The sequence below is a fragment of the Equus przewalskii genome, chromosome 3 (assembly GCF_037783145.1).
Source record: "Equus przewalskii isolate Varuska chromosome 3, EquPr2, whole genome shotgun sequence".
Lineage (NCBI taxonomy): Eukaryota > Metazoa > Chordata > Mammalia > Perissodactyla > Equidae > Equus > Equus przewalskii.
Window position 1 is genome coordinate 31,743,183 of NC_091833.1, and position 13,043 is coordinate 31,756,225.

The 13,043-nt window shown below is 43.4% G+C and overlaps 1 protein-coding gene across 1 annotated transcript in view; it reads left to right on the top strand.

Annotated features, from left to right (window-relative positions):
* USP10 (ubiquitin specific peptidase 10) overlaps positions 1-13,043 on the top strand; it is a 70,633-nt gene that overhangs the window by 30,917 nt on the left and 26,673 nt on the right. The window contains exons 2-4 of the mRNA XM_070612413.1: positions 890-958; positions 6,144-6,204; positions 11,496-12,539. Of these exons, the coding sequence (XP_070468514.1) occupies positions 890-958; positions 6,144-6,204; positions 11,496-12,539 (1,174 nt within the window). The remainder of the gene's footprint in view (positions 1-889; positions 959-6,143; positions 6,205-11,495; positions 12,540-13,043) is intronic.

A 13,043-nucleotide genomic window follows, 5' to 3' on the forward strand; every position in this document is an offset into this window, starting at 1 on the left:
TCATGTGCTTGTACATTTCCCTCCAAGTTACTGGACTGTCAGGTCCATGCGAGCGGGGGACCACACTCTGCTTTACCATTGGTATCCCCGGTGCTGGTCATCGCGCACGCGCTAGTAGGCTCTAAGTGTCAGGGACTAAATGAAGGAGTAATTAGTGAGGCATTCTCTGTTGTAGAAATCTGGGCGCACTGCTTCTTGTTAATGGCTTATTTCTTGAAGCTCCAGAGAGGGTATAAACTGTTAGGCACTTGCCAAACTTGCTTCCATGTAGGTTAGCCATTGTTTTTCCAGAAAGTCATTTAGAATTCTATGAAATGAGGATTCACAACTATGTTTGTGTCTATCGAATAATGTTTATCTGTGCATCATGTTCCAGTGCATTTTTAAGATAAAAAATTACGTATACTTTTAAAGATCATTCGTCAGGATCATTAACATTTTGCTTTTGTGGATTTCCCTATCTCCCCATTTGAACCGCATTTTCTGCTTTTCTTTAGTATGTATGGCAGAGAAAGCTGGAAAGGAGGTAATGACATGAGTCAGCAGAAAGGTAAATGGACAACTGGAAATGTTTGTGAACCAAAGAATTCTCCTGCAAGCAGGACTCTGCTTCTAAGTTTGGTGTATAAAATTGACCTGTTTCAAAATAAGCTTTATCAGCTTTAGAGTATTCTTTGGCAATCTATAGAAAAGGCTAAGTCGCATTTCTCTTGTTTGTAATTGGAAAATACTAGAAATCGCAGTTTGCAGACCCTTATTTTGTTTAATCAAGAAAGGGTCTTGGGGATTCTGGCCCAAATATTTCATAGGATTATTATAACATATAGCATTTTTTCTAAAAGTACATAATTTGTGTATTTTATGTGATCGGTGATTCTCTTTTTTTCAGTATATTTTTGGAGATTTTAGCCCTGACGAATTCAATCAGTTCTTTGTGGCCCCTCGCTGTTCAGTTGAGGTAAGACAAAGCTTTGTTTTATTGAGTATATGTGTAGATAGAATCAATGGTTACATTTTCATTTTTATTTACTGATTTATGCTTTTGATAAAGAATTCCAATGTACAGAAAAGTACAGAGACTAGTATGAGAAATGCCTGAACCCACCAACCAGATTTGACTAATATTAACATTTTGCTGTATTTATAAATAGCAAAACACTACAGATGGTTGAAGCCTCCACTGTACCCCTCTCCCATCTCATTCCCCTCCGTCCCCAGAAATAACACGCCTGCTAAAATTGCTCAGTTTTGTTTCCTGACTCTGGTTTTCACCTTTTGCTACATACCTGTGTATCAGCAGATAGTACATTGTATTGTTTTATGTGGTTTAAAATGTCACAAAAATGGTTTCATGTTATAGTCATCATTTTGTAGTTTGTTTATTTTAAGCTAACACATTTTTTAGATTTAGCTATGCAGATGCATTTTGATCTTAATTGCTAAATACCGTTGATGGATCATACCAATTTATTTGCTTTTTCCTGCTGAAGGCCGTTTCGGTCTTGAGTTCTTCCAGTATTGCAGAAGTGTTGCAGCGAACATGTTTCGTCCTGTCTCCTCACGCTCCTCTCCGGGTTTCTCCAGGATATATTCCTAGGAATGGAATTGGAGGGTTCTGCAAGGAATTCGCGGTTTTAGTTTTGTTAGAGACTGCTAATTTGCTTTTGAAGTGGTTTGAACACTCTGCGTTCCCATTGGCAGTGCCCGAGAGTTTTCTCAGTCTTGTTTTTTAAAAAGTTCTTGCTAATTCTCAGAATAGGCATACTTAAAATTTTTGTTAATCTGATGGGATAAATAGATTCTCCGTTTGATTTGCATTTCCCAGATTACACAGAGTTGAGCGCTATTTTATTATTTTCATATGTCCTTTGGCAGTACAGATTTCTGCTTGTGTGAATTACCCAATCTGTACCCTTGTCTGTGTTTTCTATCAAGCAGCTTGTCTTTTTCTTATTGGTTTATAGGAGTAATAACTAGCATGAGGGCTTTTAAACTTCATATCTGATGCACTTTTTTTTTTGCTGGGTAAGGGCAGTACATTTTTATCTTTAATGTCAAATGTATTGATTTTTTTTCCCTCGTGGTTTGTGGAGTTTTGGTTTTTAAAAAAAATCTTTAAGAAATTCCTCCCTTTCCTCAGGTAATAAAGACGTTTGTTTTCTTGTAAAAGTTTGAAGGTTTCTGTTTTCACTTTAGGATGTGAAACAACTGAAATTGAGGTACTAATTTGTGTCCGTGTGCGCTCTGCGCAGCGGGGGCGCTGGCGTCCTCTCCCCCGTGGCAGCAGGGAGTTGTCCTAGCGCCATTTACTGAGCGCTTGGCCCCTATTCGTGTGCCGCCCTGTGAGGGCGCACATCCTAAGACAATAAGATGTGTCTATGCATTTTAGAATTCTGTAGAAGGAAGACTGAAGTTTAGTTCTTTCTTATTAAAAATCAGTTGATTAGGAAAAACATCAGATCCCATATTCCTCAAGCCTTAATGTTAATACTCTACTAATGATTCACGTGTTAAATACTTTCCGTCTTTGAATTACAGTAAAATGTGGTAGTATTTGTCAGGAACACTACAGTGTAACTGTGTTCTTTGGGATTAAGGTTTTAAAAAACGGTGAAGCCCAATTTCTCTACTTTATAGCTTTTTTCAAGGGTGTGCATATGTGTGGGTTTGTGAGTGCTTGTTTGCAAGTAAGTGTGAGAATAAAAACCTGGCTTTTCCCATGATATGAAAGTGGGAAATGTATCGTATTTCAAGTCTGAAGAGCTGGGTTCCTTCCTCACACTGCCGCTTAAACGGGCTTGGCCGTCTTGGGCAATTTCCTGCATCTCATTGTGCCCTTTTTTTTTAATTTGAGAAATGGAGAATGCTTATTTACTTAACAGAAATATTGGGAAATCATTAAAGTATGATGTGTTAACATTTAGTGAGTACCAAATATTACTAGATATGAAGGATGTTAGTGGTAAAGTTATGTCAGACTTTTTATTTGCAAAAGTAATGGTTGTGTCTCATCACAAGAGTTATAGCCAGAAATCTTTGTGAGTCTGAGCTTACTTGAGGTCTTCCCGTTTTTTCACTTGGGAGCATGCCTTGAGTCTGGGAGGAGGGTGTGACAAGTGTTGTCTGTCACAATCACATATGGCCCAGTAACCCACAAAAGGGAAATGTGGGCTAATTAACATGATCGGGTTGAGTTACCTTTCTCAAGGTATAATTACTATAATTCAGGGGTCTGGCTGACGGTAATACTGTAATCACAGAGGACACGGACTGCCGAAGGGGGTGGCGCGTGGGTGGCTGCTGGGTGTGTGAGGAATGATGTCTCGCTTCCACTGCATCGTTTGGCCTTTTATCTGGAAGGTAAAAGAGTTGCACCTCACACCTGCACTGTTCCTTCCATGTGGCCGTGGCATAAATTAGAATCCAGCCCTATTCTTCCTACACATTTTCGCTGTAAGGAAATTGATAAAGCATTTTGTCTCTACTTAGGGCCAAGACTGAAAAATAAAAATTTGAGAAATATGGAGTGTTAAAATGTGTAAGTTCTATCTTTCTACAAAAATCATCATCCTCCTCAGCTGAGAGTGTGACTGTCTTTTACTTTCCTTCTTTGGAAGCTTGCCCACTGGCAAGATCGGGTGGGGAGTGGTTTAAAAGGATCCGAAGAAATAGGTTCAGCTGATTTTTTGTGTGTGATCTTGAATGTGAGAGTAAAATTTTAAAAGGTAACCGACATCTTTTCTTAAGTTGTGCTCTAGTTTATAAGCCAACGTGATTTAAAAATGAATTTCTCCAAATGGAAAAAATACAGTCAACATACTGAATAAGCGTCTTTTGAATCCCAGTCATAATCCTGTTACTAGTGTTCAAAATAGGGAGAGAATGCTCATTGGTCTCGAAACTTCCCAGAATCACAACATTGGAGGCAACACGTATGCCTCAACCCGTTACTGAATAAACAAAATAAACAAGCCCCGGGTAGCATGATATAGACCGTAAGTGTCCGCGCCTGTGTGTGTGTGTGTGTGTGTGTGTGTGTGTGTGTGTGTGTGTAAGTGTGTAATGCAGAGAGTTCAGACAGTTATTCTTAGTGGTTTGGTGTCTCAGTGGGATTTCAGAGGAGATTCAGCGTTCATGAGGGTCTTGGCGACAGAAGCAGAATAGATAGTGGCTGCACAAAAAGATTTTAAAACCTTACCTTCTTATCGAAGGGCCCGAGCATGGACTTCACAAGACGGCAGCACTGTTTTCAGACTAAGCTGATTTGAGTTTGTATCTAGTAGAACTAGATTTCAGTGTTTTACATTGCTCAGTGTGCATTTGTATGTGAGATTTGATGTTTTTGCTGTGATTTTTAAATTTTGTGCTCTTTTAAGTATCTGTATAGTTAAAAATGGACCTTTGAACAATTCTTACAGTTTTATTCTGCTGTGTATTTATTATACCCAATTACCACAGACCAAGGGACATCTTATGAGTGGCAGAGAGTTGTTGAATTAAAGGTGCCATAAGCCTCTAGCGTAAAAAAGAAATACACACGGACACATTTCTTCTGAGCCACAACTCAGTTCAGCTTTCAGTAACTCCCACAGCTACGCTCTTGCCAGATTAGTCATCAAAATAAGTGTTTTAAACACACTAACAGAAAATGGCAGTATCGCGCCCTGGAGTCAACCGGGTGGTCTTGCAGAGCCTGCCTCTGCCACTTACTAGATTTTGTGTAAATTCAGCGTGATTTAAAAAACAAACAAAACACTTTTAGCTCCTTAACATTTCCATCACCAGGGGGCACCCTAGTGTCGTTGATAGAAAAAGAGAAGGCATTCTGTGCATGGGAGTTTGCTAAACTTCTCTTGTGACTGCAGAAGGACGTGAACCCAACTCGGGGCTTCCTCACACGCGCCTTTCTGCTCCACACGTCCGTTCCAGCAGTCCTGCGGATGCGCCTGCTGCCAGCGTGTGAATGATGTGGAATGGTCTTTGCACTACGGGTGCAAGGCCAAGGGTGGCCCGTCTCAGCACCCAGGCTGCTTTCTCGTTTTGCTTCAAGGTGATGAACACTGGGGTGCCCCCGTGTGGTGGAAATGTGCGCAGCTCTCAGGTCCTGAGAGCGCTCCGTTCCTTTTGAATCGCCCTGCATTTTCTTAGCTGCTTATTTGTCGTTAATTCTCTGTGGAGAGAACTTGGTTATTTGGAGTGATAAGCTTTTATCTCTGTGATTATTGAATAACTTGCTAAGAGTTGATTGCAGAAGTCAGCCGAGGAAGCCACTTAAGCAAGTAATTGTGGGCACAAGCATCACCCGGGTGCCTTGACCCCTGTGGGACCCCGTTCAGACACCTGGGCTGGGGTGCAGCGGGTGTGGCATTGAGCACGCTTGGAGAAGTGCTGTGTTAGGGTGTCATGGTTCTGTTCTGCCTTCAGGTAGCAATTATCTTTCCATTTAATTTGCCCCTTCCCATCCTAAACTCCTTATCTCAAACATGTCCATTCAAAACAGTTCCAACTCTTCAACGGTATGCACTAGCTAGGAAGGAGAAAAACTTGGTATATTCATAACACCTTCCCGGCTTTTTACAAAGAGGTCAGACACTTGCCATTTTGCTTTCTCTCTTCCAAACAGGGAATGTGATTTCTAGCTGTTAATTCCGTTATTTAAGGCACTGTGTTAAAAAGGGAGCCTCGATGACCAGACTTCCATTCCCAGTGGCCTTTCTCCACTCTGCCGTGGGCCTGGTCCCGCCCTCCGCTGGCTGTGCTGACGCACGGTGATTGTGAACGTGAAGTGCAGATGGTCACTAAGAGTCATCTTTGCTAGTCAACAAAGACAAGTGGGCAGTCTAACATCCTGTGAAACAAACATAAGCATTTTATTGTAGCTGTTTACATGTCCATTTGTTTTGCTTCATTTTTGGATCTGTTTAATAACAATGTATATTTAAAAGCATTCCTATGGTGTTTTTTTCCTTAAATGAAGATGATTGACTTTTACTGTCTCTCCATGTGTGTTATTTTGGTAAAAATAATGTCATGAGAAGTTGCATGGATAAAGAATTTTAATGAAGTGTTGCTCTAATGAAATAGTGTGTGTCAGGTTTTCATGTTTTGTTGAGTTAAAATTTGTCTTCCACTTCCCTGTGTAGCTTCCTCCATACAATGGGACAGTGCTGTGTGGCGTGCAGGCTGCAGATGACCTACCTGATGGTAAGCTGGCGCTCCCTTCATTTCCCTGAGTGAGTTCTGGCCTACATGCTGCAGGGGCAGGCTGCCTGGAAGCATGTTTCCTCTTTGTTCAACTTTCTGAGTAAACATTCCCTTACTGCTTGCTGATTTTGCTGTAAACTATAGCAGATTTCATCACTGAGCTACTTTGACTGATGGATTAAAGTTCATTCTGTGCTTCAGGGTATGAGAGTTCAGTGTTTAGTTAAGGAAATAGTTCAGTTCTGTTTTTTCCTAACAGTTCTCAGTGGCACAGGTAGGCTCGTTCCCCATAGCCGGTTCTGTCAGTGAAAGTTCTGAAGTGGGCTTTCTGCCAGGTTGCGGGGCTGCAAGGCCCAGAGCTGGTGAGTCTCTGAGCATGTACTCTTTGCATGGCTCCACGGCAGTTCGAATCTTTGATTCCAGCAGTTTGCGTTTATGTCCTTGGCTGTCGCTAATGCTCTTCAGAGTTCACGTAACTTCTTTACCTCCTGGTTTGTCACTTTTTTTGGGTCTCCTACTCAGACACTGAGCTGATTACAGGAGACAGTGCTTCTTGAGATGCCGTGATTTGATGTTGTTGAAGTGCCCAGTGTTTAAATAACAGCAGGGTCGTTTAATTGTTGGAGGCTGCCACAGTGCAGGTCAGACCTGTCTAGCGCATCTCCAGTTTGCATCTTGTGAAGGGCCTTTGCTGGCCTCGGAGAAGCTAAAACCAAACGCTTTCTTTGCAAGCCAGGGATTGGGTTCCCATTTTCCTTAGCGTGGTCAGACCTGTGAAAGTGGGTTAATTACAATTTAGGTTTAAATACAAAGCTTGAAGAGGCTGTCCAACCTTTTTATCTACAGTAAAGTCAGTAAGGGGTCATATCTAAAATTATTAGCAGTTTTACAGGAAACAGTGATATAGGAGCCCGTAAGGGAAAGAGCAGTTCTAACGATGGCTTAGGATGAGAATAACATAAATGAAACTGAAGGGACCCAAACACCCTTGCCAGGCTGTCCATTCAGCATCTGCAGAGGCTTTTTGTCAGTCAGTCAGATTTCTGTCTGTCTCCATGTGCTTTGCACATAATAAGCATGCTGCCGATGTTTACTCGATGCTTAGAAATGTTTTGTTATTTTCTCTTTCCTGTTACTCCTTTCTTTCTAGTTCAGTTAGTGGCCTCACCATCTTCCCAGTGGTGTAGATCGGAGGCTCCAGCAGCTCTTCCTCCCAGCGTTCAGAGTTCCCATTCCACTCGCTTCGAATCCATTTCCTCCTTCCCTTTCTCACGCTGTGCTTCTCCTTCCAGGCTGTCATTGATACCAAACCCATTAATCTCAGGTTTGTGTGCCTGGTGCCCAGCAAGCCAAACACCAAGACATGAGTGCTTGGAGATGGAGTAAGATTGATTCGAACTGGCCAGAACTAGTAGGCGGGAGCCTGGGTTCACTCAAATCCACCTCCCCAGGAACAGAAAGCAGGGAAGTTTTATGGAGCTAAGGGGCTTGGCAGGAGGAGCTCTGGGGAAACAAAGGGGTCACTCGTGATAAGCCCCTGGGGATCTGACTTCTGGGCCATCAGCAGCCATTCGTTAGCAGCCATTTGGGTGGGCAGCCATCCAGTGATTGCACCCTCCCTGGAGGTATTCTCTTTCTTCTTCAAAGCAAGCTTGCAAATCCTCCAGACCCCTGAGTCACCCCTCAAGTTAAACAGGAAAAACAGTACGTAGGTTTAATATCTGCAGTAGCCCTCAGGTACCCGGCTTCATCATCCTTGTTCAGTTACTGCTTCTTGGCTTTTTTCCTCCATTCACCCATCTTCCCTCAAGCGTATCTATTATTCTGCTGAAAACGCAGCTGGAATCTTGTTACCTGCTCACAATGTTAGTGACAGGCCAGCTTAAAGACCCCTTTTTCTCTGAGGTGTTTCTGTCCTCTTGTGTCTCTTGTTACTTTTGTTGACAAAAATAATCCATAACCAATCTATAAATGAAAATTTGGGTGAGTTTATTCTGAGCTAAAATGTGAGACCATGGCCCAGGGCCTTTCTTCCCAAAGGAAGAAAGGGCACCAAAGAAGTGGGGTGTACAGAGTGGTTATATACCCCCAAAGAGGGTGTTTCACATAGGATTGAAATGTCCCTTTTACAGTAGTCCAGAGGAGACTGCTCTGTCAGCACAGCGATTGACGGACACAGCAGGTAGGTCTGCTGTCCCGGTGGACACAGCAGGGTGGCAGGTCTGTCGTCTCCAGCTGGGTGGTCACAGGTGAGCTGGGTGGTCACAGGTGAGTGCAGCAGTCAGTTCTTACCCTAAGAAAGATGCTTATCCCTAAGGAAATGCCAATGTGGGGGGAAGTTGCACCTTTATCTTAAGGCCATTTGTTCTTGCCATAGTAAATGTTTAAAGCAGATATACAATGCATGCTCAATGGCCACGGTCAGGCCCTTTTGGAAAAACAAAGTCAGGCCGAATTAGGTTTACACTAAATGGCTTCCTCATATTCTCCAGTATATCCTATTGCTTGCCATTTCTATTTGTCACTTTTATTTCTCTTATAGCGCCTCTCCCACTGTGCAGTAATGAATCTGCCTCCCTATTTAGGTTGAGTTCAGCTGTGGGTTGCAGGGACCATAATTCGTCCACTTCTGTAGTATCTGGAATGTTGTAAACCCTCAGCGTGTTTTTGGGTGAATAATTTAGAATGATCTATTCCACCTTCCACCACAGCCGGCTTCAGCCAGGTCTTTGCAGGGTCCCCCTCACGGCCGGTCTGTATACTTCTGCCTTTTTTAGTCAGTTTCTAAAGCTTGAGATAGCCTATATTCCCCTCCACCCCCACAAATCCAGGTTCCTGCCAGTTCCACTGACCTCTTTCTAGCTTCTGATTGAAATTGGTCACTTTCTTCTGTGTCCAAAGCATTCTTTTTGTAAAGCTGTTGAGAACTTATCTCACCCTCCCTCCGCATTGTCATCTTCAGTCCCATGTGGTGTCTCCCTAGTAAATGTAACTCACTGGGGCAGAGACCTTGCCTTGCTAATCTCTGTACCCATGTGATAATACACACCTCACACATAGCTAGGTGCTCCTGATTGTTGAATCAGCTTGCTAGGAGCTCTTTCTAGCAGAATCAGAAATCCACTGAGGAAGCCACATAAGCAGTAGTTCTCAGGTGGTAGTGGGCACGAGAATCACCTGGGTGCCTTGAACATGGCAGACTGCAGGTCCCCGGGCCGTGGTGGTGTGTGTGCTACTGTGAGCAGGCTTGGAGAAAGGCTGTGTTAGGATGTCATGGTTTTATCTGAGCTGGTATTCCTTCCCCCGGCAAACCCACTGCCTGCATGAGCTCTGTATTGAGCTCCCATTTACTCAGTGCCTTGACTGGGTAGTTTAAAGCACAAATTGGCGGGCCGTCCACCCCTATTCTGGCCTGACGTGTTGGGCTTTGTGCTGACCTCTCTGCCTTGCAGTGACATGTGTGTCCATGACGGGTGTTCCTGCATAAGAAGAGGAGCTGTTCTGGGTAGAAGTCTGCCTTCCAGTGATGTGATCCAATGCTGTTCTGGGTCAATGTTTTGATAATAGCCATAGCATATTGAAATGGTTCCATTAATGTCACATCACATTCTAGAGTGTTTCATGATAAGATTAAGAATTGATATGTGGAAGGCACTGTGTCTATTGGAAATAATCAGAATCCCGCACAAGCTGCACGACACGTTGCATACTAATTTTCAGTGTAATCACACAACGTACGCCACAGCCTCCAAAGGGTAGTCTCCCCCTGCGGAGTGTTCTTCACCTCTTCAGGTCCGTCCGTTTCAAACCATGTAGCAGCATTGCACCTTGCAGCATCGTGAAATAGGTGATGCCTGGAAGCGAAATGGACAGTTCACCTTGAGGTATAATAATAGAGAAATTAATTTCTCTTTGATTCTTTTCAGAGTAGGGAAAGAAAAAAATCAGTACTCAGGGGCCAAAGCTCTCCTTCTATAAAAAGACGTCCAAGGTGAAATGTATTCAGTCCTCTGTAATGGAACACGACTTTTGATATTAGGATTTTTGTTCCTTGAAATCCATGCCTTGAAAAAAACTTGGCCTCTTGTACCAGACTTGGAGAAATCTTCAGTTATGCACTAAAAATGAATTAAGGCGTGAGTTTTTTCCTTAACTTCAAAATGCTCGGATACAGGATGACACTGAGCCTCGGTATCTATTGAGACACAGCTGATTCTCGAACTCAGCCTGATTCCAGAGGGCTGAACTACGAAAAAGTGCACATCTTAGAAAGCATGGAACACCTAGATTGTTGTCAGTTGGCAGGAAATCTTGAAGGATTCCAAAGAGATTTTTTTAAAGTTCACAGTCCTAACTTTATCTGTTAGTATTTTTGGAAGTACTTTGACCACCCATGGAGCTAATCCAATATGAATTCACTTAGTGGATGTTTACACGCATTCATGTAAAGCCTCTTTCCGATTTCGGTTCAGGCTGTCAGTGGGCAAGATCAGGAGACGGATAATTCAGAAGAGTGCTTCTGAGGTGCAGTTTTATATAGAGCATTAGTTCTTGGTGTAGTTCAGACTTCTTGAATTATTAAATTGCACTAACTAGAGAAGCCTTTATATACAATGATTTTAAGTCCTTAAGTTAGTCATTGTGATTTTTTTAAATTAAGTTGTCCAGAACACATATACCATAGTCTCAGGCATCAGTGAGCTAATAAAGTCAGATTTCATTGAGGGGTGTTTTTATTTATTTTTTTGAGGAAGATTAGCCCTGAGCTAACATCTGCCACCAGGCCTTCTCTTTTTGGCTGAGGAAGATTGGCCTTAAGCTAACTAACATCCATGCCCATCTCTACTTCTTTGTGGGACGCCTGCCACAGCATGGCCTGGTAGGCATGGCATACAAACCGGCAGACCCCGGGCCGCCGAAGCAGAAAGTGCCAACTAAACCGCTATGCCACCGGGCTGGCCCTGAGGGGTGTTTTTAGACAGGCAAAATATTATTTGCTTTTTATTATAATTCCATTTTAATTTCTACCTTCTGGAAGTCTCCCTTGGCTACCCTGAGAATGGAAGATAAATACAGGCCTCTGCTTTCCATAGTCCCAATTAAATATAATTTTATAGTTATTTTAAGCAAATTACTTATTCAGCACAGAAATAAAATGTCATAACTTAATTAGGAGAAGATTTTAAGGTTTCAGTTTTCTGAAAGAAAATAAATTATTGAGACTTTCATAAGTTTTCACAGTGGTGTTCGTAACTGATGGGTTAATTACTGATCGTTTTCTTTCTAAACAGGACAAGAATATCAGAGAATTGAGTTTGGTGTGAATGAAGTAATTGAATCCAATGGCGCTTTGCCGAGAACGCCCAACTACAGTATTTCGAGCACATTGAATCCTCAGGCCCCCGAATTTATTCTTAGTTGCACAGCTTCCACCAAGACCCCTGACGACCCGGATAAAGAAGCGAACTACAGCTCCACTGACTGCCCGGACCCAGGCTCTGCTCTTGCTCTGGATGGCAGCTCTAACCTGGAGGCGGAAGTGTTGGAAAATGACAGCGTCTCCGGTGGTCTTGGACAAAGGGAGCGTAAAAAGAAGAAGAAACGTCCACCTGGGTATTACAGTTACTTGAAAGATGGCGGTGAGGGCAGCGTTTCCGCAGAAGCCCTGGTCAACGGCCATGCCAATCCAGCAGTCCCGAACAACTTAGGCACAGAGGAAGCAGAGTCGATGGGCGATGTGCCCCGGTCGGGGACGCCCAGGACTTGTAGCAGCCCTCAGGACTCCACGGACTTTGTCAGTGACACTGTGCCTGGTGGTTCTTTCCCTGGAGCCCTCGACAACGATGCCAGGACTGCAGGGCAGCCTGAGGGCTGCCCCAGGGCTGACTTGGAACAGTCCTGCCTCCCTGCAGAGGCTGGCAGGGACAGCCTGTTGAGGACAGCTGTGGCTCAGCCTTACATTGGGACTGATACTACTGAAAATCTTGGAGTTGCTAATGGACAAATACTTGAATCCTTGGGTGAGGGCACAGCTGCCAACGGGGTGGAGTTGCACACTGTGGAAAGCCCGGACTCAGACCCTGCTAAAGCCGAGGGTGCTTCCCCTCCTGGTGACGCCCTGGCCTCGGCCATGGGCGCTGCTCCCGCCAGTCAGCCTGCTAAGTCATGGGCCAGTCTTTTTCATGATTCTAAGCCCTCTTCCTCCTTGCCTGTGGCTTCTGTGGAAACTAAGTATTCCCCTCCTGCCACGTCTCCCCTGGTCTCTGAAAAGCAGGCCGAAGTCAAGGAAGGGCTTGTTCCAGTTTCAGAGGATCCTGTAGCCATAAAGATTGCAGGTATAGTTGAAAAGATACAGGTCGAAGTGAAGATGGGAGCAGATCTCATTGCCTGTTGAGTGAGAAGTTTGAGACAGTCTGGGCTTATGAACTGTGGTGATAGATTGTTACCCAGAACACTAATAGATTAGCTGTGTGTTAATCGGAATTCCTGAAAAACGCGTGTGCCTTAAATGTTATCTAAAAGTAAAACGATGCATAAGCAAAATGGGAGGAGGGGTATCATACCTTTATGTTAAGAAAAAATCCATGTCCATTACCAGTGCTTTTCTGTTGACAAATTACATTTCGGTTTCTTGGCTTTTGATTAAGTAATTCTGCTCCATTGTGTGAGTGTATAATGGACTTGTTCTCTCTGTGTTACAGCTGTCCTGCACCTTTGGTGTGATAATCCCTGAAGTGAGCTCACTTCACACTGTTTCTTTTCTCCGTTTCTTAAGATATAAGAAAGCGTTTGGGCTTTTTGTTTTTAATGCCTATTTTGGATTGAGTAAATGGATTTTA